This window comes from Delphinapterus leucas, unplaced genomic scaffold (assembly GCF_059928025.1).
Source record: "Delphinapterus leucas isolate spDelLeu-1000000601 "Yukka" unplaced genomic scaffold, BTC_Dleu_Yukka2 spDelLeu_asBTCV2_sq25, whole genome shotgun sequence".
NCBI lineage: Eukaryota > Metazoa > Chordata > Mammalia > Artiodactyla > Monodontidae > Delphinapterus > Delphinapterus leucas.
Window position 1 is genome coordinate 8,343,319 of NW_028322234.1, and position 27,983 is coordinate 8,371,301.

A 27,983-nucleotide genomic window follows, 5' to 3' on the forward strand; every position below is an offset into this window, starting at 1 on the left:
TGTGTGTGAACGATGCTGACCTTGCCGTCTGCCTGGGTACTCACTAGCTGCTCTGGATTTGGATCTAGGCGGACCCTTTGGTGTTCTGGAAAGTACCACCTTACATAGACCTCAGTCACTTGTTCTCAGTCTCCTGTTGCCTGCCTGGAGGATGGGACCCTTCATGAGGATCAAGGTGGCAGAGGCCAGCTGAGGCTCCAGGTCCGTCCAGCAGTAGTGGGACAGCTGGTGGGTGCTTTCCTTGGTAGTGAGCAGACAGTAGCCCTGCCTCCCAGGAAGTGCCCAAGTGCCACAGGGGCCCTTCTGGGCAGGGGTGAGGGGATGGGGGAGTAGGGGAGTGCGTTTTAGAAGTGAAAACTGGAGGTCCTCTCCTGGACTGTGTGGTCTGCCAAATTTACATTTCTTTTTTTATTTTCTTAATTATTTTATTTTTGGCTGTGTTGGGTCTTCGTTGCTGCACACAGGCTTTCTCTAGTTGCGGCGAGCGAGGGCTACTCGTGGGATTCTCATTGCAGTGGTTTCTCTTGTTGTGGAGCACGGGGTCTAGGCACGTGGGCTTCAGTAGTTGTGGCACTCAGGCTCAGTAGTTGTGGCTCGCAGGCTCTAGAGCGCAGGCTCAGTACTTGTGGCACACGGACTTAGTTGCTCCTCGGCATGTGGGATCTTCCCGGACCAGGGCTTGAACCCGTGTCCCCTGCATTGGCAGGCAGATTCTTAACCACTGCACCACCAGAGAAGTCCCCCCAGTTTACATTTCTTTGGTGATATTTCTGCCATCCTACCTGCTGCTACCTGACCAAAATAGTCTTATCTTGGACCTTACAGGGATAAGCTTTGTGAACTACTTTTAGATTTTGTTTGGATTTCAAGACCATGAAGTTTTTTCCTTTAGGCCCAGGTAGGTCTTCATTTATATACAGTGGGGCCAGCGCAGAACACTGCTCCCTCCGTGCTCTTGAACAGGTTTTCCCTTCTCTATTCCAGTTCTGGAAAGTGAGATACCGGTTCTTAAACTTGTGGGGAGCACCTGCCCTAGTTACCAGCTTGCGCCAGATTGCTGCTTGTTCACCAAGACTGCCTGTTTGAAGATGGCCGGTGAGGAAGTATAAACTCTGGGCTCAGCCTATGGCCTTCATGTTGCTCCTCAGAGAGACTTGGGGTGATGTGCAGGTCTTTGCCCTGTCCATGAATATGCAGGTCATGGTTGGTGCCCGTATCATCACAGAGTTGGGGCCTGTCTTTACGGCATGGAGAAGGTGCTCAGCTGGTGGCTTCTTTGCTTCTGCTTTCTCAGCACACACAGGCCCACGGCCACAGGACCTGGGTTGAGGTAGCACATGGCGCCTGTGGCCAGGGCCGGGACCCCTCAGAGGCAGTGGAGGACACCTAGTCCTCCACTTGGTGAAAAAAGGATTCTTGCTTTTCCGGGAGATTGTGTGATAAATAAGGTGTTGCTTCTTTAAAAACAAACTCAAGAAAACTTGCCACAAGAATGGAATGGCTGGAGGTTTTATTTCTTGACATGAAAATAAATACTGATACAGCTGGTTGACATGCTGTGTGACGTGGAGGCCACCTGGATGGTGCCTTCTTGGCAGTGAGGCCCACTGCTTTGGGAACCTCCTGTTCAGGCCACCTGCTGTAATGGAGATCTTCTGTGGTTGGGGCTCTTTGTGATCCTCACTCTCAAATTTTTCTGTTCCGAGTGGTCCTGGAGACTCAGTTACCTCCTCAGCCTCCCCCTTGTTAGTCGTCCCAGGAGGACACTATATTTTGCAGTCACAGGCCACACAGGGACATGTCTGTTTGGAAAGGAGACTGCCTGCTTGCCCAAGCCAAACGAGGTGGGGAACCCCAGAAAATCATTTTTGCCCTTCTTATTCTGGAGCAGTTAACCAAAGTGATAATTGAGGTGCTATGGGCGTTTCTATCTGAAATTATTGGTAATGAACCAAATGTCCTCCTCCTGTTGGAGTTGGGTACCTCATGTGGGGTCATTTGGTGTCACTGTTTTCCCACATATCATCCATGGACTTGGCCAGTGTGGTGACTGACTCCCCTGGGCCTGGCTTTGTGTCAGCCTCACAAGATAAGTGGGTTTGGTACTCAGACCTTCAGGAGGGGATGCAGCGTTTTCCTCTTCAGTGACATTGATTGCTGAGTGCATTGTTGGGGCTAGTTGTCTGTGTCTCTGTTGTCTTGAGTTTGACGTGTCTGGAACTCAGGGCTCACACCGCCAGTGGGCCTGCGTAAGGGTTTCTGAGTCTGACTCAGGTGCTCCAAGGAATAGGTTTGGGTTGTGCTGTGATATCTCTGGCTTCCACATATAGGAAAAGATTGTGCCCAAGACGAGTTAGTTATCTTTATCATTCATCTAACAGGGATTTCTTGACTCCCTTGGTTCATGGCTGTGAGATGGGGCTGGAATAGGTGTGTCCTGGGGAGACAGAGTGCTCAGGAAGGCAGGAACTGGGGTGATGAGACTTGGCATACTTGAAGTCCATCTGAGGTATAACATTAGATGCTGCTTTCATCTCACTATTCTAAGTCTTTCCAGTATCTTTTTGTGCAATTTATTTGGGGAGGGGAGGGAAGGACTGGTTGATAGAACATGTCAGGGACATGGCTGGTCTGGGAAACAGGGTTCTAGAGCCATGCTTTTTGGCTGTGGGTGTACCAGACCCATGGGCCTTGTTCTGTACACACTAAGGCCTCGAAAGGTTAAAATGATTTGTTGTTCTACCTCAAAGAGACATTGTACTGAGTGAAATACGCCAGACAGAAAAGGACAAATACTGCATGATTCTATTTATATGAGGCACCTAGAGTAGTCAAATTCATAGAGACAGAAAGTAGGATGGTGGTTGCCTGGATGGGCATGGGAGGGAGGGAAAAATGGGTCGTTAGTGGGTAGTTAATGGGGACAGAGTTTCAGTTTTGCAAGGTGAAAAAGTTCTGGAGGTGGATGATGGTGATGGCTGTACAACAGTGTGAATGTACTTAATGGCACTGAACTGTACACTTAAAAATGACTAAGACCAAAATATGGTTAAGACAGTAAATTTTATGTTATGTGTATTTTAGCACAGTAAAAAAAAAAGAAAAAAACCCAGAACCTTTCTGAATTCAGAAATAGCCTGCATCCTTATGAGAGCATGCATGCATTTTTAAAAATAAATAAATTTATTTATTTATTTATGGCTGCATTGGGTCTTCGTTGCTGCATGCGGGCTTCTCATTGTGGTGGCTTCTCTTGTTGCAGAGCACGGGCTCTAGACACGTGGGCTGCACTAGTTGTGGCATGCAGGCTCAGCAGTTGTGGCCCACAGGCTCTAGAGTGCAGGCTCAGTGGTTGTGGTGCATGGGTTTAGTTGCTCCGCGGTATGTGGGATCCTCCCTGACCAGGGATCGAACCCGTGTCCCCTGCATTGGCAGGTGGACTCCCAAGCACTGCACCACCAGGGAAGCCTAGAGCATGCATTTTTATCCTCCAAGAGTTAGCTTAGGGAGAAATGAACAGAGACACTCACATTTTGATGGTCTACCTTATGCCAGATACTAGGGGCTTTTAAAAAAAAAAAAAGATATACATGGTTCTAGAAGGCTCATTTTAACATCATCTTGGGAGCGTGATTCCATGGGTGTTCTTTGGTCCCTAGAGCAGTGGGGCCTGGATGCACTTCCTCCCCTCAGTAGAGTCACACAGAACTGGAGTCTGCAGGAGATTTAGGAGGACAGTCGAGGAACATTTGAGATCTTCTCTCCTCCAGTGCTCAGCACAGAGATTGAAGGTGTTCCTTGGTTTTCTGTGGCTCTTTGTTAGAGAATTCCCTTAGTGTGGCACATATTAATGTGTATGCACAGAAGGGGAGACTCTAGTTCGTAGTTACTCGTTACTAACACAGAAGTTATTTCCTCTTTTGTTCTTGTGACATTTTCTTCAGGGTATCATTTAATATCATAATGCCCTAATGCTAGACATTTCAAACACCTACCAAAGTCTCAGACTTGTCTAGATGTGAACATTTGATCCCTGGGCTTTTTAAAATTTTATTTTTTTTATTTTATTCATTTATTTTGTTTTATTTTATTTATTTATTATTTTTGGCTGTGTTGGGTCAGTTGTGGCACGTGGGATCTTTGATGAGGCATGCAGGATCTTTCGTTGCGGTACGCGTGCTTCTCTCTGGTTGTGGCGTGCGGGTTTTCTCTTCTCTAATTGTTGTGTGCCTGCTCCAGAGTGCGTTGGCTCTATAGTTTGAGGCATGCGGGCTCTGTTGTTGAGGCGCACGAGCTCAGTAGTTGTGGCGCACGGGCTTAGTTGCCCTGTGGGATCTTAGTTCCCTGACCAGGGATCAAACCCGCGTTCCCTGCATTGGAGGGCGGATTCTTTACCACTGGGCCACCAGGGAAGTTCCTGATCCCTGGGCATTTTAAGTATGGGGGTTTATCTGAAGTTCTGAACTGCCGAGTGGACTGCCTGGGCAGCTGCTAGGGAGCGAGGGTGGAAACACTGAAAGGAACCTTATTATAAGGAATCAAAATATTTTGAGGAACAACATTAATCATAGTAGTCAAAGTAAGAACTGGTTGCTTCTCTTTGAGAGCCTTCCTGGAGCCAGGGCCTGCCACTTGGTCCTCAGGATGGTCTTGAGTCCTAAGGGGCTAGGTGGGCTCCCAGGGACACAGTTGGATTTGGCCCCAGGCTGGACAGACTGTTTAATTATCAGGAGGGTTGTGGCTGGGCAGCTAGCTGTATGATTCATCAGTAGGATTCTGTTCATTATTATCAGGATGGTCTGGTAGTGTGAAAGGGAGGGATGCTCAGAAGAAAGGGTCGTGTTGGAGTTAGGTCTTCGAGAGGGCAGGGCCTTCTGTTGGAAGGATTGTTGATGGGTCTTTTAGGGAGGGATATGGAATCTTGGCAATAGAAATGGGGAGGGGAGTGCAGGGTGTGGGTGAATGGGTGCTGGGGTAGGTCACACTTCTTAATGGTGATAGGGGAGGCCCTTCCAGACACAAGGCCATTGAGGCCTGTGGGAATCTCCAGGCGTCTTTCTCCAAACAGCCATGTGAGGGAGTTGGGGAGAGCTCCCCCCACCCCAAGAAGCTCTGGGCTCCGCAGGGGCTGTGGCGACGCTGTGGCCTTGCCTATCTCCATATTGTTTATTCCTGATGTTATATTTATATTGTTATGTTTTTGCATCAAGTTGGTGGTGAAAACATAGTGATTGAGTATTTATAACTCACAGAGGATGCCATTTTGTCATTTCTTCTCCATGCCTCCTTGGGCCTTGGATAAAGAGATGAGCAAGCGCCCTTTCTCTTGTGGAGTGTAGAGCGTTTGGGGGAGAGAACCTAGTGGGATGCTTGATGTCAGATGTCAAGATCAGCCGTGCCACGTGATGGGGCTGTAGTTCTCGGGGATGGAAGCAAGGAGAGGGTGCCTGAGTAACACATGTTTTGAGTTTGAAAGGTGAGTGGGGGGAAGGAAGGACTTTCATGGCGGTGAGAACAGCATGTGCAAAGGCCCAGTGGTGGAGGAAGGCAGATATGATGGGTAAGATGAATCGAAACAAGGCCTGTGTGGTTGGAGCCAGGAGCATGGTGTGTGTACACGTACTGTGTGCGTCCCAGATGACTTCATAGGGTCACCTGCGCCTAAACAGTCAGGGCCTTAAAGGCTGTGGTGAGGTGTTGGGGGGTTTTAACGAGCTTTAGGAACAGCTGCATTGGCATAGTGTGGGGAGTGGACAGTCTGTCTCTTGGTGAGGCCATGGTTACTGTGGCTGAGGGAGGAGAGTCAGGGGCAGACTGGGGGTCTGGAGGGCACATACTGGTTGTTACCTTGGTAGATGCTTTGGCTTGACAGTGGAGACCGGCCAGCTCTGGTTGCCAAGGATAGGCTTGTGCAGCTGGCCTCACTGTCGGCTCCTTGGCCCTCATGGGGTTGGTTCTTTGCCTCTCGAGTCTGCCTAGTCATACTCTCCCTCACTCTGTGGGGATATAGGATTAATGAGGCTCTTTGCCTTGGGGAGAGCAGGTACTGCTTGGTCCCCTGGGGCTGACGTGGAGCTGAAGCACCCCCTTGCTGTGCCTCTGCCTTGACTTCTTGTCTTAGGCATGCTGCTCTGCCTGAGTCATCTCTGTCCCTTTAATGCTCAGCAGAGCCTGTTAGGGCCATGGTTCCCTCCTGCTCTCAAGGATCAGGTAGTCGGTATTTTCCACCATTACTGTCTTTGTCATTACTACTCAGCTCTGCCCTGTAGGTGAAAGCAGCTGGAGACAGTGCAAACTTGAGTGGGCGTGGCTGTGTCCCAGGAAAGCCATTCGCCAGAACAGGCCCAGGCAGTAGTTTGCCGACCCTTGGATTAGGGAATTGACTCTGACCCAAGTTAATCTTTCCCTAACCAGCCAGCGCATGTTGGAGCAGTGTGACCTCTGGGCTTCCTTGAGATGATCCACTGTTGCCCTGCCTCAGTTTCTCCCTTTCTCATAGAGCTAGCTGGGGACTTCCTCTCCTTGACAGTTAGCAGTACAGTCGCTAAGACTGTTGGCAGAGAGGGTCTGGGTGGGGTGCTCATTTTGTGTGGAACAAGTGGACTTTGTGGACCTAGGGGTAGGAGAAGGTGAATAGTATTATTGCTGGGTTTCATCTTGGAGGTTTTTTGGCTTAATATGTTCCCGGGATTGGATTAGAGCCAGAGTGGTAAAACACTGGGCAAGCGTTTGGTGAGTGCAGACGGTGGTAGGAGGATATCAGAAGTGTGCAGCTTCCATAGGGCCAGGCCTCGGAAGGGATGATGGGGCCCTCTGGGGGGCACCTCGGAGAGCCCAGGCTTCCCCATCAGGTGCCCATGGCCTCTGAGAGCTGTCCCTGGGCTGGCCATGGGCATTGCAGCTGAAGCGTCTCTAAGGAACTGGAGCTCCCTAGACAGCAGCCCGTGTCTGGCCGGGGGCTCCTCCCCTCAAGTTAAAAGGGAGTGGACCTCTCTTGCCTGAGCTGGAGAGGATGAAGTGGCAACAGTGGACTTTCGTTGCCCAAAGTGCAGTGACTTGATTTCATGTAAACCACCAATCACTGCCTCCTTACCAAGTGTGATCTCCTTCAGATTGGGAAATTGTTGTTTGGGTAGGTCGAAGATTCGGGGTGTTGTGTGTGTATGCATGTAAGTGGAGTACCCAGGTGCAGGGTCAAAGCCAAACCATAATGATTTATCAAGGGAGTGGAAGAGTCTCTTATGAGTTGGTAATTGTGTACTTAAGGGTTACTTGATACTGTTTTAAATATATGGGTTGGAAATAAAAACAGTAAAAGCTGTCTAAACCCAGCCAGTGTGGGGTAGATGGCACAGCAACCGAAATGATATACCAGTGGAAAGTGATTACAGTTTATTTTAGAGAAATGCTCCCAATCCTGATGGTGCTAAGTGGTCTCTGCTTGGTTTCTGCTCCTTTGTGAATTTTGCTCTAATTGTATCAAGGGGTTGTTGGTGTGTGAACTCTTCAGATTGGTTCTTTCTCCCTCAATGTTAAACCATCTGCTCATTCATTCTATAAATATTTATTGAGCACCGGACACTGTTGGAGGTGCTTGAAATGATATCAGGCACCAGGCAGACACCCTTTTCCTTGTGGCATTTATGTTCTTGCCAGGTGAGAAAGTCCATAGATACAGTAGCTGTGTTGTGTGGAGTTTGAGGAGGGGCCAGGGCTGTGGCAGAGAAAGGGCAGGGTGAGCAGGGTGGGCCTCTTTGAGGGAGACATTTGAGCAGTGACTTGGGGGTACACGGAGGAGACAGCCATGGTGGGGGAGAGTGATGGAGGCAGAGAGCAGCTAGCACAAATGCTAGCACAAAGGCTAGCAACTACTGTTAGAACAGGCTGTGTACAGACGTTTTTGGGAAATTGTGTGAAGCTGAATATGAACTGGGCATTTGTTGACATTTAGAGATTATTGTATGGTAGTTATGTTTTCAAAGGTCATTTTCAACTTGGGATGCAAATTGAAGAATCGATTGTTAAAATTACAAAGTATCGGGGATTTTGTTGAAAACCTTGAAGAACCCCAAGGTGGGAGGGTGCCTGGTGTGTTGGAGGCCAGCATGGCTGGAGGAGGGTGGACATGTCAAGAGAGGATGGGGCTTCACTCTGAGCGATTGCAGGGCCTTTGGAAGGTTTCGAGCTGAGGAATGAAAGCAGGGGGTCCAGTTTGCAGACCTCTGTCGTATTAAGGGAGGATAGTGTGGCAAGTGGAGGTGTGAGAAGTGGTGGGACCCCAGATGTGTTTGATGGCAAAATCAGTAGGATTTCCTGGCAGACTGGATGATGGGTAGTCCTATCAAGAAGGCAAGTGCAGCCAAAAAAAAAAGGGACTTTCCGGCGGTCCAGTGGTTAAGACTTCTCGCTCCCAATGCAGGGGGCACAGGTTTGATCCCTGATCGGGGAACTAAGATCCCGCATGCCTCATGGCGCACACAAAATAGAAAAAAAAAGGCAACTCCAGATTTTAATCTGAGCATCTTGAAAGACTGAATTTACCATGAGCTGAGGTGGGGAAAGCTGTGGTGGAGGGTGAAAGTCTGAGGTGACCTTAAAACTTCTTGTATGTTGCATACTGCCCCATGATGCACTGTATGCATTATGATAACAGATTAAGGTCACCTTCCTCGCAGGTTAACCCTTCAGGAGAATGTCCAGTGTGTCTTGTGGTCTCACGGAATTAGGGTACTTGGATCTTTGTTGAAAATCATTTGTCCACATGTGCATGGGTGTTTTCTGTTCCATCTGTCTACTTGTCTGTCTTTATGTTCATATCATACTCTCTTGGCTACTGTTAACTTTACATACAGTATGTCTTGAAGTCAGGTTAGGTAAGTCTTCCAAATTTGTTTCTCTTTTTCAGTATTTCACTAGTCTAAGTCCTTTGCATTTCCATATAAATTTTGGAATCAGTCTGTTTTTTCCGGCAAAACATGCCTGCAGGTTTTTTTCTTAATAAATAAATTTATTTTTGGCTGCGTTGGGTCATCGTTGCTGCACATGGGCTTTCTCTAATTGTGGCAAGTGGGGGCTACTCTTTGATGTGGTGCGCAGGCTTCTCATTGTGGTGGTTTCTCTTGTTGTGGAGCAAGGGCTCTACACGCGTGGGCTTCAGTATTTGTGGCACGTGGGCTCAGCAGTTGTGGCTCGCGGCTCTAGAGCGCAGGCTCAGTGGTTGTGGCGCACGGGCTTAGTTGCTCCGCGGCATGTGGGATCTTCCCGGACCAGGGCTCGAACCTGTGTCCCCTGCATTGTCAGGCAGAGTCTTAACCACTGCACCACCAGGGAAGTCCCATGCTGGCAATTTTTGATTGGGGCTTTGAATCTATGAATCAATTTAGGGGAGAATTGACACCTTCTGACCCATGGAAAAGTCATATCTCTCTGTTTATTTAGGTTTTCTTTCATTTCTCTTAGCGACGTCTTACTGTAGTTTCAGCTTACAGGTCTTGCACATTTTTTTAAAAGATCAGATTTATCCTTAAGTAGTTCACATTTATGGTAGTATTAATTGATTTTTTTTTTAAGAGCTTTGAGTTTTGGTTGGTTGTTGCCATTGTGTGGAAATACCACTGACTTTTGTATATTGCCCTTGATCCTGAAGAGAGTAGGTGCTTGGAAAAGCCCAGGACCCCTACTTTCTGAGGTTTCCCCCTCCATGGCAGAGAGAGGCCTTGGCTTGGGAGGTAAAAGAACTCTGATTGCAACTTCCCTGGTGGTCCAGTGGGTAAGACTCTGTGCTCCCAATGCAGGGGGCCTGGGTTTGATCCCTGGTTGGGGAATTAGATCTGACACGCATGCCGCAACTAAGAGCCCGCGTGCTGCAGCTAAACGTGCTGCAATGAAGATCCCATGTGCTGCAACTGAGACCCGGCGCAGCCTTACTAAGTAAATATTAAAAAAAAAAAAAAAGAGAGAGAGAGAGAGAACTAAGATTCATGGCATCTACTGCATTTCCCAGCCTGAATGGGGCCAAAAAGAGTGGCAGAAAGGGCCCCTCTCCCTAGGAGATAGCCCTGGTGATGGCTGTAGCAGCCCTGGCCCTCACTGAGGAGGATGCTGTGTGCTCCTTGGTTCCCAAAGGTCTTTGCATAGGGTTCACTGATATTTGCTTATTTTGCAAGTTCTCCTGTGGGAGTGTTTCTCGCCATCCATGAGCTGTGAATTGCTGTGAACCCAGCTTAAAAATAAAGTTTTCATATCAGAGCAAGCTCCTGGTAGTCATGTGGGTGCAAAGAATGACAACAGAGGTGATATTGACAATATTTGGCAAGCTACAACTGACAACTGCCTGGGAGTCTGAGATTTGGCTGGTTCACTGGGTTCAGTCTCTGTGCCCAGAGGCCTGGACATCTGATGTCACAAAGGAGGGGAAGTTCTGGGACCATGCTATCTCTGGGACCTTGGGAGAGTTCCTAAACATTCTTGAGCCTTAGTTTTCCTATCTGTGAAACAGGCAGACTCTTTCTGCCTGGGCAGTGTAAGACCTTTGGAGTTGATCCCTGGGTGAAACTTCTAGTTGCCCTATGGCGGTGAAGCCGCCTCCATGTGGGAGATGAATTTTGTCCATCCCTGGGCACCTCATGCCCTCAGCTTCTTGAGGGCAAACTCTGTACTGCCTGTAATGGTGGGTGGTTTCCTTGGGGTCTATGTTGGGGAGTGGGCACTGGGGAGGGGAGAGGTCATCTCTGGAGAGGGAGACCTGGGTGGCCCTGGGCAAGTTCCTGAATATCAGACATGTCAGATCCCTTATGTGTAAAATGAGGGTGATTGTGTAACTTATCCCTAAGATTGTCCTGGGGATTCAAAGAGATGCTGAATCGTATCATAGTACCTGGAACTCACTACTAAACATCTATTAAATGCTAGTATTTCTATTTCTGCTGTTAATGTCATTACCATTATCATCAAAACCTTGAAGTGTTTTCTATGTGTTCAGTATGTTGGCTTGTGGTTGTGTACCACCTCTTCATCCATATTGCTAAAGATGAGATCTGTAGTGTTTGAGATGTTAGTATTTATTGGTTAGTGCACCTTATTGGGTCATACATCAGAGACTGATAGAAATTGATTTCCTCAGCTTGCCCTCCCTTGGAAGGTAGCAGACACAGAGCTCTGTTTGAAATCTAGAATTTTGCAATTCCAGGGATTGGAGACATTTAAAACTGTCTGTACATTCCAGAAATTTTCCTTGGAAACTCAGTGTTTCTTCCTCTGTTCTTTGCTTTAGGTTGGCCAGCACGTTGACGGAGTTGCCTTTTGACATAGCTCCCACCATGGCCGGCTGGTAGGACCACCGTCCCATGCCCAGAAGCCAGGTGAGTATGTAGTATCTAGTATCTGTGGAATGGAGGCACTAACTTACCCAATAGGCCTTATTCAGGTCCTTGGACATTTGAAACAGAACACTGCTTTAAAAGCTGATGGCCACCTCCTAGAGGAGGAGGAGGAAGACAGGTACCTCTGGGATTGCACATTGGGCCATCTCCACAGGGCTGCCCAGGCCCTGCCTCCTCCAGGATGGCCGTTTGCTCTCCTGTTGCATCTCAGGGGTCGCTCGTTTGAAAAGGCCAGGCCCAAGTAGGATGAACTGTCCTCCGTGAGCATCAGGGGCAGAGGATAATCCTGGCCAAGTGACCTTTGCCCTCTGGCCATTCCTGTGATTTCCCAATGCTGACAGAAACCGTTAGAATTTATCCTTAACCATCAGTGCTTGGAGCTCATTGCCCTTACCGCACCCCGTGCCTATGGGGAAACTGAGCCATCCCCTACTGCTTAGGGCTCTCAGGTGGAGACTCTGTCCAGGGCTTTCGGGACCCAGCATGACAGAGCCCAAAACCCAGGTGGGATTTTGTCTGTTACTATCAGGCCAGTGATGTTTTGGGCCAGGGCTGCCTACCTGGAGAAGAATGTAGGACTGAGAGACGTCTTAGAATACGGAGATAGCTTAGAGACCTCCTGGGTTGGTTAGCTGCTTCCTCTTATAGGCCAGCTGGCTGGTTACTTTCCAAGGGGTGTATGCCCTTCAAACAGTGTCACAGCTGCACAGGGTAAGAACTGGCTGCTGGGCTGAGCAAGGTATGTGACAAGGGTTGGGGGTCGGTTTGTGAGGTTTCAGCTCTTATCTGCATTTAGCGAGATGATAGTATGGGCATGGTCAGGTAATCCTGGTGTCAGGAAAACATTTCCAGAATGTTTACCCAGCAAAAACAAACTTTACTGGTATTAAAAAAAATAATAATTTTTTTTTTAATTGAGATAATTTGCATACCATATAATTCACCCATTTGTAGTATACAGTTTAGTGATGTTTTTGTATATTCAGGAGTTGTACAAATATCACGTCTATCTAGTTCCAGAACACTTTCATCACCTTCAAAAGAAACCCCACACCCATTAGCAGTCCCTCTCCAATCTCCCTTCCTTAGCCCCTGGCAACCACTAATCTACTTTCTATCTCTATGGATTTGCCTGTTCTGGACATTTCATATCAATGGAATCACATAATATCTATGACCTTGTGTGTTTAACTTCTCATACTCAGCAAGTTTTCAGGGTTCATCCACTCTGTAGCATGAGTCAGTGCTTCATCCATTTTTGTGGCTGAGTATATTCCATCGAATGGATAGACCACATTTTGTTTATCCATTCATCTGGGATAGATTTGGGCTATTCCCACCTTTCGGTAATTATGAATAGTGCTGTGAACATTTATGTACACAAATTTGTGTGGACTTGTTTTCACTTCCTTTGGATATATACCTAGGAGTGGAATGGTTGGGTCATGAGTCTTTAATATTCTGAGGAACTGCCAGACTGTTGTTATTGTGGCTGCACCATTTTACATCCCCCCCCAGCCCTGCCCCAGGCCCCCAGAGCTCTCTGGAGACAAAAAATGACTCAAAGTCTGTGCCGGTTTCCTAGGCTAGTTGAGGATCATCGGTGTTGACAGTGCTCGTTACCTGGTGCTGGTGGCAGCATGCAGTGAGCCAGCCACCTAGAAAGTGGGTTTGGCGCTTGGTTGTCAACAGGCTCTCTTTGGACGTTAGTGTTGGAAAATTGTGGTACTTTACGTCTTGACAAGGTCTTACCTGCAGCACAGAGGGGTGAGTGATCATCCCTTATCCTATAGCCCAGGGCATTGTCTGAAGGCCGCGGGCTGGCTTAGGGTTCTCTGAGGTCCTCGGCTGGGTGACCCCACCTCTGCCGGGCCCTTTGTTAACTAGGAAGTACATAGTCCGAGCAGTAAGTACTTGCTGAGTGAATGAATGAATGAATGAAAGAAAACTGCTCCTTTCCTATCACAGGGTCAACAAGGAAGACACAGCCAGAGCATTACAAAGCAGTTAGTTTGGTGATTCCGGAGGGAATTTCTGGAAGCCCCCTCAGGTGTTCCCTCTGGCCCTGCCTCTCTGTACCCGGTGAGTGAAGGGGCTTGACGGGAAAGGATGGTCTGTGAATGGTTGTGGCAGATGGTGATCGATGTCAAACAGGCAAAAACACCCTTGAGCAATTTTTTTTTTTTGGCTGCGTTGTGGGATCTCAGTTCCCTGACCAGGGGTCGAACCTGGGCTCTTGGCAGTGAGAGCACAGAGTCATAACCCCTGGACCACCAGGAAATTCCCTGAGCAGTTATTTTTAAGAGATGTATAAATATGTCAGCTTGTGTACTTTTTGTTGTGGGTGTAAGTCAGCTCAGCAGATTGATTGTTCCACTTTCAGTTGAACCATGGCCTAAAGTCAGCTGAGGCCTCCCCATTCCTGCTGCCCAGGACTCCCGGCACAGAGGAAGAGCAAGGCAGGAGGAGGGCTGGGTCCTGGGGAGTCTTGAGGCGCATACACAGCCCCCACACGATGCCCTCACAGTGTATGTGGCTGTCAGTGTGAATACTGAGGGTCAGGCTGCCTGCTTGGGCTAATGGAATTGGTGTCCACCCTTGAATTTTGCTTGTTGGGTCCTGTTCGTTCAGCAGCTACGTATACTGCTCGCGTGCTGAGAGACTGGCCTTGTGCTTGGTGTTAAGGATCAAAAATGGGTGTGACTTACAGAAAAACGAACAGGAAAAGCAAATGCAGATGACCCTTAACCAAGGCATAAAAGATACTCAGTCTTTTCTGATACTAAGAATAATGCTCTTTGGAGCTTCCCTAAGATATTTCTGACCCTTTGTCTTGAAAGGTGGACACCATTCTCTTGGTGGGAATCACGCAGCACCATATGTTGCTTTTGGAGGTTCACAACTCCTCGGAGGGGGATTTGCTTACCCTTTGCTCCAGCAAGTCCACTTCTAGAAATGTATGCCAAAGATAGACTGTCAAAAATAAGGATTGTGACAAGACTGTTCATTATAACATTCTGAAGTATAAAACTGGAAATAACTTAGATGTTTGTCATTTGGGCCTGGGACTGATGGGGCTGGATCGCCAGTGGGGTGGAGCCGAGCCCCTGAGCAGAGGAAGGAGGGGTGTCTTCTTGTCATGGTGATGGGATTTCTAGGGTGAAATGAGTAGAAAAAATTATAAGGTGAAGGATAAAGAGATGTACTGCACTCACTTTTATCCCTCATAAGGAACGGTGGGAGTGGGATATAGATATATGTATTTGTTTATATTTTATTTTATTATTATTTTTAAATTTATTTTATTTATTTTTGGCTGTGTTGGGTCTTCGTTACTGCGCGCAGGCTTTCTCTAGTTGTGGCGAGTTGTGGCTTTCTCTAGTTGTGGCGAGTGGGAGCTACTCTTCGTTGAGGTGTGCGGGCTTCTCATTGCAGTGGCTTCTCTTGTTGCGGAGCACAGGCTCTAGGCACACAGGCTTCAGTAGTTGTAGCATGCGGGGTCAGTAGTTGTGGCATGTGGGCTCAGTAGTTGTGGCACGTGGGCTTAGTTGCTCCGTGGCACGTGGGTTCTTCCCGGACCAGGGCCTCGAACCCTTGTACCCTGCATTGGCAGGTGGATTCTTAAGCACTGCGCCACCAGGGAAGCCCTATATTTTATTTTTATTTTTCCTTTTCTTTGGGGGGCCATGCCATGTGGCATGTGGGATCTTAGTTCCTCGACCAGGGATTGAACCCAGGCCCTTGGCAGTGAGATTGCAGAGTCCTAACCACTGGACCACCAGGGAATTCCCTAAATCATAGTAGTTTGATTGTAAGCTATGAGATATGCCATAAAGGCAAAAATTAGAAAAAAATCTTTAACTGTTTTTAGGAATCATATTTTTGGTTTCAGGTCAACAATGCCCATAGTCTTACTGTTATATATTGTAGGAGAAAACAAGTAATTGATGTCTTTAAGAACCAAAATTGGGAATTCCTTGGTGGTCCACTGGTTAGGACTCCACGCTTCCACTGCTGGGGGCCTGGGTTTGATCCTTGGTTGGGGAACTATGCCCCCCCCCCAAAAAAGAACCAAAATTTTTAGGATGAAAGACATATGCAAATAGAAGATCAAAATACTTAAGTGAAAATGTTTTAATTCTAAATCTGCATTGGGAATGTCCCAGTTGTATAAGATGGTACCAGAGTTGTGTCAGAAGGAATCCCCCCTCCACCCCACCAAGGGTGGGGCAGGTAAATGTGAATGAGAATTAGTCCCTGAGTTGGAGCATCAAATGTATTAAAAAATCCAGGGTTCCTATTGGTGCTCATAGGAAAGGAAGAAACTCACTGGTGCCCTTTGGAAGGTGTTAGGGAATCAACTCATTTTGAAAATTGGTAGATAGAAGGAAAGAAGCAAGCATTTATCCTGCCTCTACTCTATGGACTGTATTTGCAAGGAACAAAAAAGGGGGTAAGAGCTAGTTTCCTTCGAAGATAGATCAGTGCTGCCAGAATTTTCCGGAATCCTCTACTCGCACTGTCCAGTGTGGTACCTGGAATATCGTGATTGAGGAAGTCAAGTTTTAATTTTATTTGATTTAAATCTTTTTAAATAGCCACATGTGGCTAATGGACCGTGTAGCTATTAACATTCTGGCTAATTAATATGAAACGATGGGATTATAAATTCATACATTTGCAGGCATCTGATGAAATGGTGGGTCTAGACAGTGGACCTCAGTGGCTTCCAGCCCCCAAGGAAGGGTGCACATGCTTCCAGAGGGATGTGTGCTTGGTTGGACCTCAAAATCTAGTTTTGGGACATTGGGGTTGTGTTACATTATACCACAGGGATGCCAACTGGCAAAACCCAATTGTGGGAAACAGGACAAATGGCCTGATTTCTTCAACATATGATTGGAAAGAAAGTGGCAGGGGAACCTGTAGGTTTCAGCCAAGCATGACTTCAACAAAGATTGAGGAATAATTGTTTAATTGTTGATGGTGTGATCATGGGATTGTGGTTTTGTGTCCTTGTAGTGATAAACGCTGAACTGTTCATAAATGCATGTTGTATGGCATTTGCTTCTTACAGGCTAAGTGGGCGTGAGGCGTGTGAAAGACCAAGGTGGTCGTCTGACAACCATGGAAGCTGGGTGGTGGGCATGAGCAGTTAATTGTGCTGTTCTCGCTGCTTCTTTGGGTATGTTTGCAATTTTCCGTAACGAAAAGTTTGGAAGGTGGTGTTTGACCCAGGCATTCCCTCAGGGAGCTTTATGATTCATGTCACCCAGGGCAGGGGAAACACTCGTTTACAAAAGTGAGGATGGTGGCCGCTTGTGGTTAAAATTCAAGCAGAAAACCTTCAGCAGAGATTCTGGAATTGCTGTGAGGGGCTGTGGCCAGTAGCCTGTCAAGTGGGACAACCTCTTGTTAACAGCATTCTCATTTTCTGTAATAACAACCCTTACAGTACCTTCATGGAGCCCTTGAAGAACCTTAGTGATAAAGTGGGCGCTGTTATCATTTCACAGGTGAGGAAGCTGAGGTGTGCAGAGATGAACCAGGCATTCTGGTTTTGACCTAATGCAGTGTGATGCTGATGGCACCTTCTGTTCTGGGAGCACTCCGCCCACCTCCCCCAGTACCCAGAGTGCATTTTATCACCACAGTGCATCAACACCCTGATGCTGTAATGTCCCATATGTTGTTTTCTGACATAAATTAATATATTATTCATTAGAAATCAATCTCACCTCTCTATTGGTGTGGTCTGTACATAGCAGCCATAGCCAATTAAGACTGGATAAAGTAGGTAGTTAGCTGGTCTTCAGTATGACTTTGTCTTATAAAAAGCACTGCTTTGCAGATTTGATCCTTATGTGTGATCTAGGGATTATTGCAACTCCCAGTGTGCGAGGGACCTCAGCCCCATGTCTCAGCCTGCTCTGTCCACTGCCTACCCCACACATCTGTGTGTGTCCCCCCAGTGGCCTACTGGGGCTATACTGCTATGGGTGGGAGGCCTTTTGTTGAAACCCCAAGGGTGTCCCTGGGGCCCAGTTAGCTCCTGCTCCCTGGTAGAAACTAAGCAGGTGTTTGGGTGAATGCGTGAGTGAAATGTCTGCGAGACTGAGGCGTCTGGCACAATCCCAGTGTGAAGCCTGTGACGGACCTGACTTGAATCCAGATCTGCGGTGCTGGCCCGTGTGACCCCTGCCATCAGAGGTCTTGCCCTCTCTCCAAGTTGGCTCCCTGTTGGTAAATTGTCCCATTTGTGTCCCACGTGGTCGCACTCCCATCTATACCGTGGGCTTGCTGTGGCCCCCTTGGTTGCTGTGAGAAGCTGACGGTTGTTGCTCGTGGAAGGACTGCATCCCAGTGGACAATGGCTCTTCGATTGTTTGGGATCTTGTTACACAAAGGAGTCTTTCCTTGAGGACCCTATTCGGTGCTCTTGGGGGTCATAGTAAACCTGCTTTTGCGTTTTAGTAGTTTAGCAGCCGTAGAGGGGTTGTGGCTCTTGAGGTTAAGATTATTTTGTTTTTTGTTTTCCTGCTTAAAAAATAATAAAGTAAAATTCACACATTTAAAGTGTACATTGGCATTTACTACGGTCACAACGTTGTGCAGCCATCACCTCTAGTTCTAGAACATTTTCATCATCCCAAAGTGAAATTTGTATGTATTAGCCTGTACTCCTGCATTCCCCTACCTCTGTGCCACCCAGTCCCTAGCAACCATTAATCTATCGATACTTTCTGTCTCTATAGATTCGCGTGGCTCTGGGCATCTCAGATAGATGGAATCATATACTGTATGGCCTTCTGTGTCTGGCCTGTCTCACTTAGCATGTTTTCATAGTTCATCTGCATTGTGACATGAATCAGAAATTTATTGCTTTTTAAAAATTTATTTATTTATTTATTTATTTTTGGCTGTGTTGGGTCTTCGTTGCTGTGCGCGGGCTTTCTCTAGTTGCGGCGAGTGGGGGCTACTCTTCGTTGTGGTGCGTGGACTTCTCATTGCGGTGGCTTCTCTTGTTGCGGAGCACGGGCTCTAGGCGCATGGGCTTCAGTAGTTGTTTCATGCAGGCTCAGTAGTTGTGGCTCGCGGGCTGTAGAGCACAGGCTCAGTAGTTACGGCGCACGGGCTTAGTTGCTCCGTGGCGTGTGGGGTCTTCCGGGACCAGGGCTCGAACCCGTGTCCCCTGTATTGGCAGGCAGATTCTTAACCATGGTGCCACCAGGGAAGCCCGATTCCTTTTTATGGCTGAAAAATATTTCATTGTATGGATATACGACATTTTGTTTATCCATTCACCCATTGATGAACATTTGGGTTGTTCTTACTTGTTGGCTGTTGTGAATAGTGCTGCTTTTTAACATTTATGTACAAGTTTTTGTTTGAATAAATGCACATCTCTTGGGTATATATCTAGAAGTAGAATTGTTGGGTCATATGGTAATTCTGTATTTAACTTTTTGAGGAACTGCCAGACTGTTTCTCACATTACTGCACCATTTTACCATTTTACATTCCCACCAGCAATATGTGGTGGTTCCAATGTCTCCACATCCTCAACAACGCTTATTTTCCTTTTTTTTTAATAGTCATCCTGGTGGGTGAGAGGTGGTATCTCATTGTGGTTTTGATTTGCATTTCCCTAATGACTAATGATGCTGAACATCTTTTCATGTGCTTATTGGCCATTTGTCTGTCTTTGGAGAAATGTCTTTTCAAGTCTTTTGCCTGTTTTGTTGAATTGGGTTTGTTGCGAAGTTTTAAGAGTTCTTTATATATTCTGACACCAGACCCTTATTAGAGATATGATTTCTAATGTCTTTCCCGCTCTGTTGATCTTTTCACTCTCTTTTGCACAAAAGAATTTAGTTTTGATGAAGTCTAATTTATCTTTTTTCTTTTGTTGATATTGAGCTTTTGGTGTCATATCTAAGAATCTCTTGCCAAATCGAAGGTCATGATTTACCTTTACGCACTCTTCTTCTAAGAGTTTTGTAGGTTTGGCTTTTAGTATTTAGGTCTTTGACCCATTTTGAGTTGATTGTCATATATGGTATGAAGTAAGGGTTTTGTTTGGTTTTGATCATTACGTTTTCTATTGACATGAAGACTTTTTGGCTTATGTAACGAGGAAGGGGAGTGCCATAGCTGGAAGTTCTGAAAGTACTTTTTCTCATCTGTTTAACAAATATGTATTGAACACCTGTTCTGTCCTGGGCCCTGGGATGGTAGCACTGAACAAAGAGATATATATTCTCTCTTCTTGTGGGGGATGGGGTGGGGGGGACAAACACGTAAACGGAGAGATGAGTAAATAGAATGTCAAGTGGTGATGAAGTGGGAAAGGGATAGAGACCCACCGAAGTGCATGGAGGGGAGATACATGTAACTTTGCTGTTTCGGCTGAAGAAGAGAGTGGTATACAGAGACGTGGGGGAGGACCTTCCAGGTAGGGGGAGCAGGAAGTACAAAAGCTCTGAGGTGGGAGTAAACTTGGTTTTCAGAGGAGCAGCTGGGATGTCAGAGTGGCTGGAGCTGAGAGAATAGGGTCGAGGGGTAGCGGGGACGTGTGGGGGACAGCAGTAGACAGGTCAGAGAGGCCGGCAGGGCCTTGGCTGGGGTGAGGCCTTGCTTTTACCTTTGAGTAGCATGTTTTACAAAATGACCACTAATGTGATATGCTCTAGGTCAGCTTGGCTATTTCCTGGAGGTTGTTGTAGGTGTCTATACCCAGAACAACCCCCTGCCCAGGGGGAAGATTTCCACTTACAGGGTGGAGGAGAGAAGTAGGATTTCTGTTCCAGCTCTCACAGCTGTGCAGGAAGTGCTGCAAGAACTGTGCATCAGTAGAAACTGTTTCTTAGGCCCATGGGCTTCTTTGAGACCAGAAACTTATTTAGTCCTAGACGTAGGTTTCCCTGCTGGCTCTGAGCCTTTTGGGGCGGCCTCCGGCCCTGCCTGCTGCAGGATGTGTGCAGGGAGGAGCTGACAAAGGAGCCCAGGCAGTGCTTCCAGGCAGTGGCGTCACCACATTGCTGGGTGTCCTGTTGAAAATGATGAAAGATGCACATTTGGTTCTCCCACTTTCCACTCACATTTCCTCCCAAGACTGGAGAAGGCTTTTCTGGCCCTTCCTGGAATTTTCTGTGTAAAACCTCCTGCCATTTCCAGCTCGATGAAGCTGGTGGTCAGGGCTGCGTTCTTGGCCAGGCCCTGAGGGAGTCAGCCCTGGAAGGGTTAAGGCCTCCCATTTTTGATGTGACGCCCGATTGGCACATTGCAGGTGGCATGGAAATGGCAGGCGTAACCCTTTGTGGGCCGAGGAGGCTCAGCCTAGGAGGCAGCTGGGAGGGACAGAGGACTGGTCCTTTCCCGTGGGAGGGAAGCTCACCCAGACATCCCTCACAGTGACGTCCTACACCAGAGGACTCCTGGTCACCATTTCCCTGTGGACATTTCATATTTTTCAGATTCCCCTCACAGGTGGCACCTTTATTTCTGTGTCGCGTTCTCTGGCACCATTTGTTTCTCTCTCTCCGGGGCTGCAGGGGTTGGGCTTCAGGCACAGGCCCCCGCTGTCAGAGGCTCAGACACCCATGTGGGGTCAGTTCCAGGTGGGCAGTGTTGGGTGCTTACTGAGCACTTCTGAGAGTGTAAACACAAAATCCAAGTCCTCATGTGGGGGTGAGCCTGGGGGTGCTATCAACAGTTTTAAAAACACTCGCTACCCATCTCTCTCCTCCCCTCTTAAAACGTGATCAGTTTAGGTGTACTTTGTCCTACTGTGTGCTTTGACTAGGAGGTGTAGACAGGCTTTCATCTCATGTCCCTGGGAAGGGGCACTCAGAGGCCAAGGCATGAGGCTGAGGGGTAGACAGAGCTCAGTGGAATCTGCGTGGCCTGTCTGGTTAGTGGTGTTCCCTGTTTTCAGAAGTTTTTAGGAGATTGTCTATGTCTGGGGGAAGATAAAAACATACTCCCTACTTACACCATCTTCCCCAACAGGATCTGTGCTTTCTTTAGCTGCCCCTCCCTGATGACTCCAGGGAGGGAGGATGGTTGTTGAGGTCAGGGGACTCGGCTGTTCCAGGCCAGGCCCTGCATGTCCCCAGGTGAGTTTGAGTGGCCGGGCATGCTACCAGAGGGCTGGCTGTTACTGTGGCATGAGCCTCATTGAAGGCAGCGACCACTGATTTTTCTGGAGATGACTTGTCCCAAAACCTGCTCTGTTCCCACAAGCGGTACTGGGGTGAGGTGCTTCCAAGCGCCTTTCTCCACAGTGCATGTCTACATGGGATTTTCCTTTAGGAATCTGAAGACCATTCAGGCTTTATTTTTTATTTATTTATTTTTTTGCTGTATGCGGGCCTCTCACTGTTGTGGCCTCTCCGGTTGCGGAGCACAGGCTCCGGACGCGCAGGCTCAGCGGCCATGGCTCACGGGCCCAGCCGCTCTGCGGCATGTGGGATCTTCCTGGACCGGGGCACGAACCCGTGTCCCCTGCACCGGCAGGCTGACTCTCAACCACTGCGCCACCAGGGAAGCCCCCCAGGCTTTATTTTTAAAATGTTGGGTGGTTACTACTTGAGTACATTAAAGTTTCTGCTTTCTAGGTTAATTTTATTAAATATATCCCAAGAAAGCATTATTTCAGAGGCTGTATTTACATGTCCTCCACCTTAAAAAAAAAAATCAGATTGTAAATGTGTGTTTATTTGTAAATGTAAAAGCCTGAGGTTCTGTGTGTGTGGTTTTTTTATTTTTTATTTTTTTACTCTTTTCAGTCTTAACAATCTATATACCTACATATCTGGGTGGTTCTTGAACCAAGGACTGAGGTGACTTTCATAGGATGGCTGATTTGGTCTGACTTTATCTTGCATGACTCCTCTGGGTGGTGATGGCCTTTTAGATGGGTCATTAGCATTTCAGATGGAGTGTGGTGTTTGGGCACACCGGGCATGATAGAAGTGCCCTGTTAGGAGGAGGTCGAGATGCTCCTGAACTTAACCTTCCCCTTTGACTTCTGTGTCTGAGCTGAGCGCTGCGTTTGCAAATGGTGTCTCTTCCCTGAAGGGTTAGGTAGAGCGCACCTCTGGGGGCTGAGGGCAGAGAGCTCGCTGCGGAGAGCGCCAGTGCTCAGATTGATTTGTTTGATGGAGTGACTGGAAGCACTTCATTTAAGTTGTGTGCGTGCATGTGTCTTTTTGCAGCATACTCTGTGCCATTTCACAGGTCTCAGCACTCCCCTCCTCTGTCCTTCAGGACCTAATTAAAGGTTCCAGCTCTCCTCACTCTCACAGGCTGAAGGCGGGCTGGTCAGGGCCCCTACCCCACCCCCAGTCCCTACACTCCTGCAGGGCACCCTGAGTCAGAGAAGTCTCTGGGAGGCCCGATCATCACTGTTTAGCCTCTTAAACTGAATATAAGTGGCCACACTGTAATGGGGGAATGTTTTTTCCTTTTTTTTTTTTTTTTTTTTTTGCAGTACGCGGGCCTCTCACTGTTGTGGCCTCTCCCGTTGCAGAGCATAGGCTCCGGACGCGCAGGCTCAGCGGCCATGGCTCACGGGCCCAGCCGCTCCGCGGCATGTGGGATCTTCCCGGACCAGGGCACGAACCCATGTCCCCTGCATCGGCAGGCAGACTCTCAACCACTGCGCCACCAGGGAAGCCCTGTTTTTTCCTTTTAAGCAACCTCATTCCATTTTAAAAAGTTGTTAAAAGTTTTGATCTCCTTTTATTTGGTTTCATCTACTTACTTTGGAGATGGGTTTTCATGCGCCTGTGTATTTCTGCCACTTCACCTTTTGTGCTACCATTTCTTTCTCCCTCTTCCATCTCTATCTACAACTCCAGATTCTACTCTTGGGGCCTAGCTCAAATGAAGCTAGATCCTTAGCCTCCTCCTCTGGTCGGGCAGGGTGGATTTCTTTTCCAGTGTTGATTTGTAACAAAATGGTGATTGACACACATATCTCATAGCCCTTACTGGGTCTGTGCTCCCATGAAGGCGGGGATCCCCCCAAGCTACTCTTCCTGCCCTCCACAAAGGTGGTACCTGCAGGTCACTGGCTCCTTGGAGGTCACTGTCTGGTGCAGAATCAGTATTTGGAGTCTGTCGGCGTCCACGTCCTGGGCCAGATGGGCTGTGAACTAGGAGAAGGGTGTCCCTGGTCGTTAGTAACTGACCAGGCTCCTCCGTGCTGCAGAAGTTCCCTTCTGGGTTCAGGCATCACTCAGATAAACAACAGTAGACAAAAGTCAGCTCTTTGCCTTCTCTGGAAACTTAAATTACTGTGTACACAAAGTAGTAGAAATGAGCATGGTTGCAGTGCTAGTGATTTTAAAATGATCAGCTGTTCCACCCAGGTGCGAAATTATTTGTCTTGGAGGAATTGTGGGTTGATGTGGCGGAGGTGTGCACAAGGCCCTGCAGGTCTCTCTGCAAGGCCCTCTGGGCTCCTTCACTTGCTTTAGAAGTTGGTGATCCTGGACCCTTTGTCTAATCTTATTTCCATACTTAATAGTTTTGCTTCTTCTTGAGATAGTTGGACACTGATCACCCATAAGAACTGCTGTTCTTTTGCTCATAAATGAATAGAGAAGACCCTTTGTAAGGTAATTGGAGAAGGTTTGGAGGTGGGAGGAGGGGATGAAAACTGTGCACACGTATGTGTGTGGTGTTCATGTGTACGTGGGCGCATGTGTTTGTGTTTGCACGAGTGTGGGTACACACACACGTGTGTATTTGTGTTTGTGACGCAAGGTTGCTTGGTGTTCAACTAGCCTGGTGTGCTGCATTTTGGGGAGCAGGGAGGTGTCTGCCGATACCCTGGTTTCCTGCGTCCGTCCTCTGCCAGTAGGGTGTCCATCAAGTGGGGTCAGATGCTCCCAAATCTGGAGCACCCTGTGTTCCCCATCCCTTTTACTCCCTTCTCATTGCCTCAGCCTACCCAGAGCCTAGGCACCACTGGCCACCTTTGGAGGCTAGCAGTGAGAGTGCCCACCTTATGAGAAGCCTTTGAAAGAGCAAGTGAGCCCCTTCAGCAGGACAGAAGAATTTGTTGGTCAAGTCTTTTATTTTTGTTACGTGGCTGTTTATCTGGCGAGCCAGCGTCGGCTTCTCTTAACGCTAGGAAGAAGGCTCAGAAAACTTGCAACAAGTCCCCAGGTCCAGGGAGCTCCTGTGTGGGATGGACACGACGCCACAAGGCTGGGGGTGAGGTGATGTGCCTACCAGTCAGGCCTAGCGTTCACATAAAGGTCAGGAGAATTGAAGGACCAAGGTGCTGACCAGGTGGAGGCTGAGTCTAACTGCTGTTCCCGAGGCTCTCCTGGTGTCCCCAGGCTGGGGCTGAGCTGTGGAGCTACAGTTGCAGGCAGAATGCACTGAGGTTCATTAAGGATGCAAGGTGCATGGCTGTGATGGCACTGGAGTGGGACAGTTGGGTGCAGTATGGTGTGAACCCGTGTCCTCCCAGATCCCAACCCCTCCAACCAGGTAGAGTGCGCTTCTTAGGGTTTCTCTAGCACAGATGACCCCCCTGTCCCCAGCCCTCAAGGGCAAAGGTGATTTCTGGCTACCTGGAGAAGCCTGGCCCTATGGCTCTTCCCAGGACCCCCAGGTCTCCAGCGACTCAGCCCTAGTATGCTTGATTCACACTTTCCTTCCTGGCTTAACCCCTGCACCCCGCCCCCTCCCCAATCAGGTCGTTCTCAGCTCCTGTGCTTTTCCTTAGAGCTTTGGTCTGATGCTCAGGCACGTGTGCTTAGGAACTGCTTGTTTCTGTAACTGGGTTAAAGTTTCATCCACTGCAGCAATTGAGTTTATAGCATGTAATTTCCCTCTACGAGGGACCTATTTATCTTGAGAGTGTGTAGGGCTTTTAGGATGGTATAAAATAGACCCACGTAGTGGGACAGACTGACCCTGAAGTAAGCAGTCTGCATTCGACACTTTTTGAAACTGACTTTCTTCTCACTTGTCAAAAGGGTTAACCTTGAGTTCTGGGCTTGGATTGAATTTACACATTCAGGTCCTTTTTTTGAAATCGATTTTTCTCTGTTGTCAGTTCTGCTGTGAGGCTTGTTTGGAAAAGCGGGTTTGTTCCAACACTATTAATATATTGGGCACACCGTTTGGTTATGTGCGATTTTGTCCAGGAGAAATGCTAGGTCTAGGGGTTGGGAAGCTATGGCCCACAGGCTGCTGGCCTGTTTGGGTAAATAATGTTTGATTGGGACACAGCCGTGCCCCTTCAAGAACGAACTGTCACAGTTGCAGAGCTTGAGTTATCAGGACAGAGACTGAATGACCTGCAGAGCTGAAAATATTTACTGTGTCCCTTTAAGAAAAAGTTTGCAGACTCCTGTACTATAGGAATCCGGAAAACTGCTCCTAGCTAAAAGAGCGCCTGCTGGTACCCTAAAGGAAAATGCACACGCCTCACATGCACATCTTGCCCCCCTCTGGGCCACACACATCCCCTTCTGGGGTCAGACAACCTCCTTCCAGCATGTCACAGTAACTCAGAAACTGCATCTCACCCACTGTCACAGCAAACACCAGATCTTCCCTCAGGTGAGGCATAAGGCTTCAGGCAGCATTTGTGTATTTCTTAGCTGTTTAATGTGCTGCCATTAAAAAATCAGGTTCCTGTCTTTTTTTTATGGCGCTAATGAAATTTTAGGGTATTGTGCCCTAACCCCATTGTTCCTACAAGCCCTGTGTTTTTTGTTTGTTTGTTTGTTTTAATTAATTTATTTTTGGCTGCATTGGGTCTTCGCTGCACAGGGGCTTTCTTTAGTTGCCGCGAGCGGGGGCTACTCTTCATTGCGGTGCACAGGCTTCTCATTGTGGAGGCTTCTCTTGTTGCGGAGCATGGGCTCTAGGTGCGCGGGCTTCAGTAGTTGTGGCACGCAGGCTCAGTAGCTGTGGCTCGCGGGTTCTAGAGCACAGGCTCAGTAGTTGTGGCGCACGGGCTTAGTTGCTCCGCCTCATGTGGGATCTTCCCAGACCAGGGCTCGAGCCTGTGTCCCCTCCGTTGACAGGTGGATTCTTAACCACTGCATCACCAGGGAAGTCCAGCCCTGTGTTTTTATTGCATGATTTTGCACCATGTGGCAAGTTTTGGGAATGCATATGTTGAGCTCCAGCAGAACTTACTGTACTCTGAAAGCAAACAGCAAAAGGTGTGCTCTCACTCATAACACTCAATAAAATTGTAAACATTTAATATCTCGTCTGGACCCCATTGGGCCAGAGCGAAACTTCCTGCTTGTGAGGAGCTCCCTGTGTCCTTTGGAAACCACGCCTGACTCTAGGTAGTTGATGGGGGTGTTTCAGTGGGCACTGTCTGGAGGAGCATGGGCTTCAGTTCCCAGCACTGTCCCACCCACTTGCTGTGTGACCTTCACCTGCCTCAGTTTCCCTACCTGTAAAACAGAGGCTGATGATAGCATTCACCTTGCATCTGAGATGATCCATGTGGGGTAAATACTCAGTCGGTGTAAGGTGTTCTGTCTGTAAAGGAAGACCCCACATTTCTGTTAACAACAGAGGAGCATTAAACTTGGGTTGAGATCCGAGAATCCCAGTGGTGAAAGGGAGCCCGTGCTTACCAACCCCTCACCCCACCCCCCAGTCCCTGAGCTCCTCTCTGTAAAACCTACGTTTGTTCATTCGTTAAATGTTTGAAGTGCACCTACTATGTGGCTGGCACTCTTCTGGAGCTGGGGATACACCAGGAACATTGATGACAGGGGGCTTGTACCTTTTGGTTGCAGGGGTCTTCCCTGCCCAGGCCTTCCCATGAGTGCTTCCGCAGCCCCTGGCAGGGCAAGTCTTAATTTTCTGAGGTGAGGCCGCCGTGGAGGCATTTGAGGACAGCTGTTCTGTCCTGCTCCTCACTGGCAAGCGTCATTTAAGCCCTACCATGTGCTTGTCTCTCCAGGTGAAAACAAACAATTTAAACATGATTAACAAAAGGGCTTTAGAGTGTATAGTGGAACGTTCCACAGTGGGCAGCTTGTAGGAATGCCAGGTAGAAAGAAGAGTGTTGGACCTGGGTTCCAGACCCACTAGACTTGGATTTCTCCACCTTGTGGGATGACAGGCTGGTCTTCTACCCCCAGAGGCTCTGGGTATATGGCACCTGTCCCCCTGCCGCCACATGTATGGGTGTGGCCTGTCCCCACGTGGATCACAGGACCGTTGCAGGGAGAGTCTGTCCTCCTCATCTTCTCAGTTCAGGTCTTTGAAGGCCCAAGGAGCTCCTAGACAGGCAGCTGGGCCAGGGGCCCTTCCGATGATGTACAAGAGAGAAAACACCTGTATTCTGGAGTGTCTTAAGTTTTCAGACAACTAAGGGTTCAGAACCCAGCTTCAATCAGTGAGGAAGACTTAGTTCTCTTTTTCAGGAAACCTTTAGCACAGGACTCAACTGTGGCCTCCCTTCCTTTGCCTGAGACTCACAGCTCAGTGGCTTGGCCCATGCTGTTCCTCTGCCTGGACCATCTCCCTGGATTCCTGTTCCTGCCTTGGCCTCAACCTGTGAGGCTCCATCTCAGTACACTCACCTCCCAGAAAGTCAGA

General features: G+C 48.2%; 1 protein-coding gene across 9 annotated transcripts in view; it reads left to right on the forward strand.

Moving 5' to 3' along the window:
- GATAD2A (GATA zinc finger domain containing 2A) overlaps positions 1–27,983 on the forward strand; it is a 98,461-nt gene that overhangs the window by 26,166 nt on the left and 44,312 nt on the right. For 8 of the 9 annotated variants that reach the window (XM_022558255.3, XM_089905329.1, XM_089905331.1 and 5 more), the window contains one exon: positions 11,273–11,360. In XM_022558255.3, the coding sequence (XP_022413963.1) occupies positions 11,346–11,360 (15 nt within the window). In that variant the 5' untranslated portion in view covers positions 11,273–11,345. Of the gene's footprint in view, positions 1–11,272; positions 11,361–13,349; positions 13,464–27,983 lie in introns of those variants that run through there. The other variant, XM_022558259.2, reaches the window with a different exon arrangement.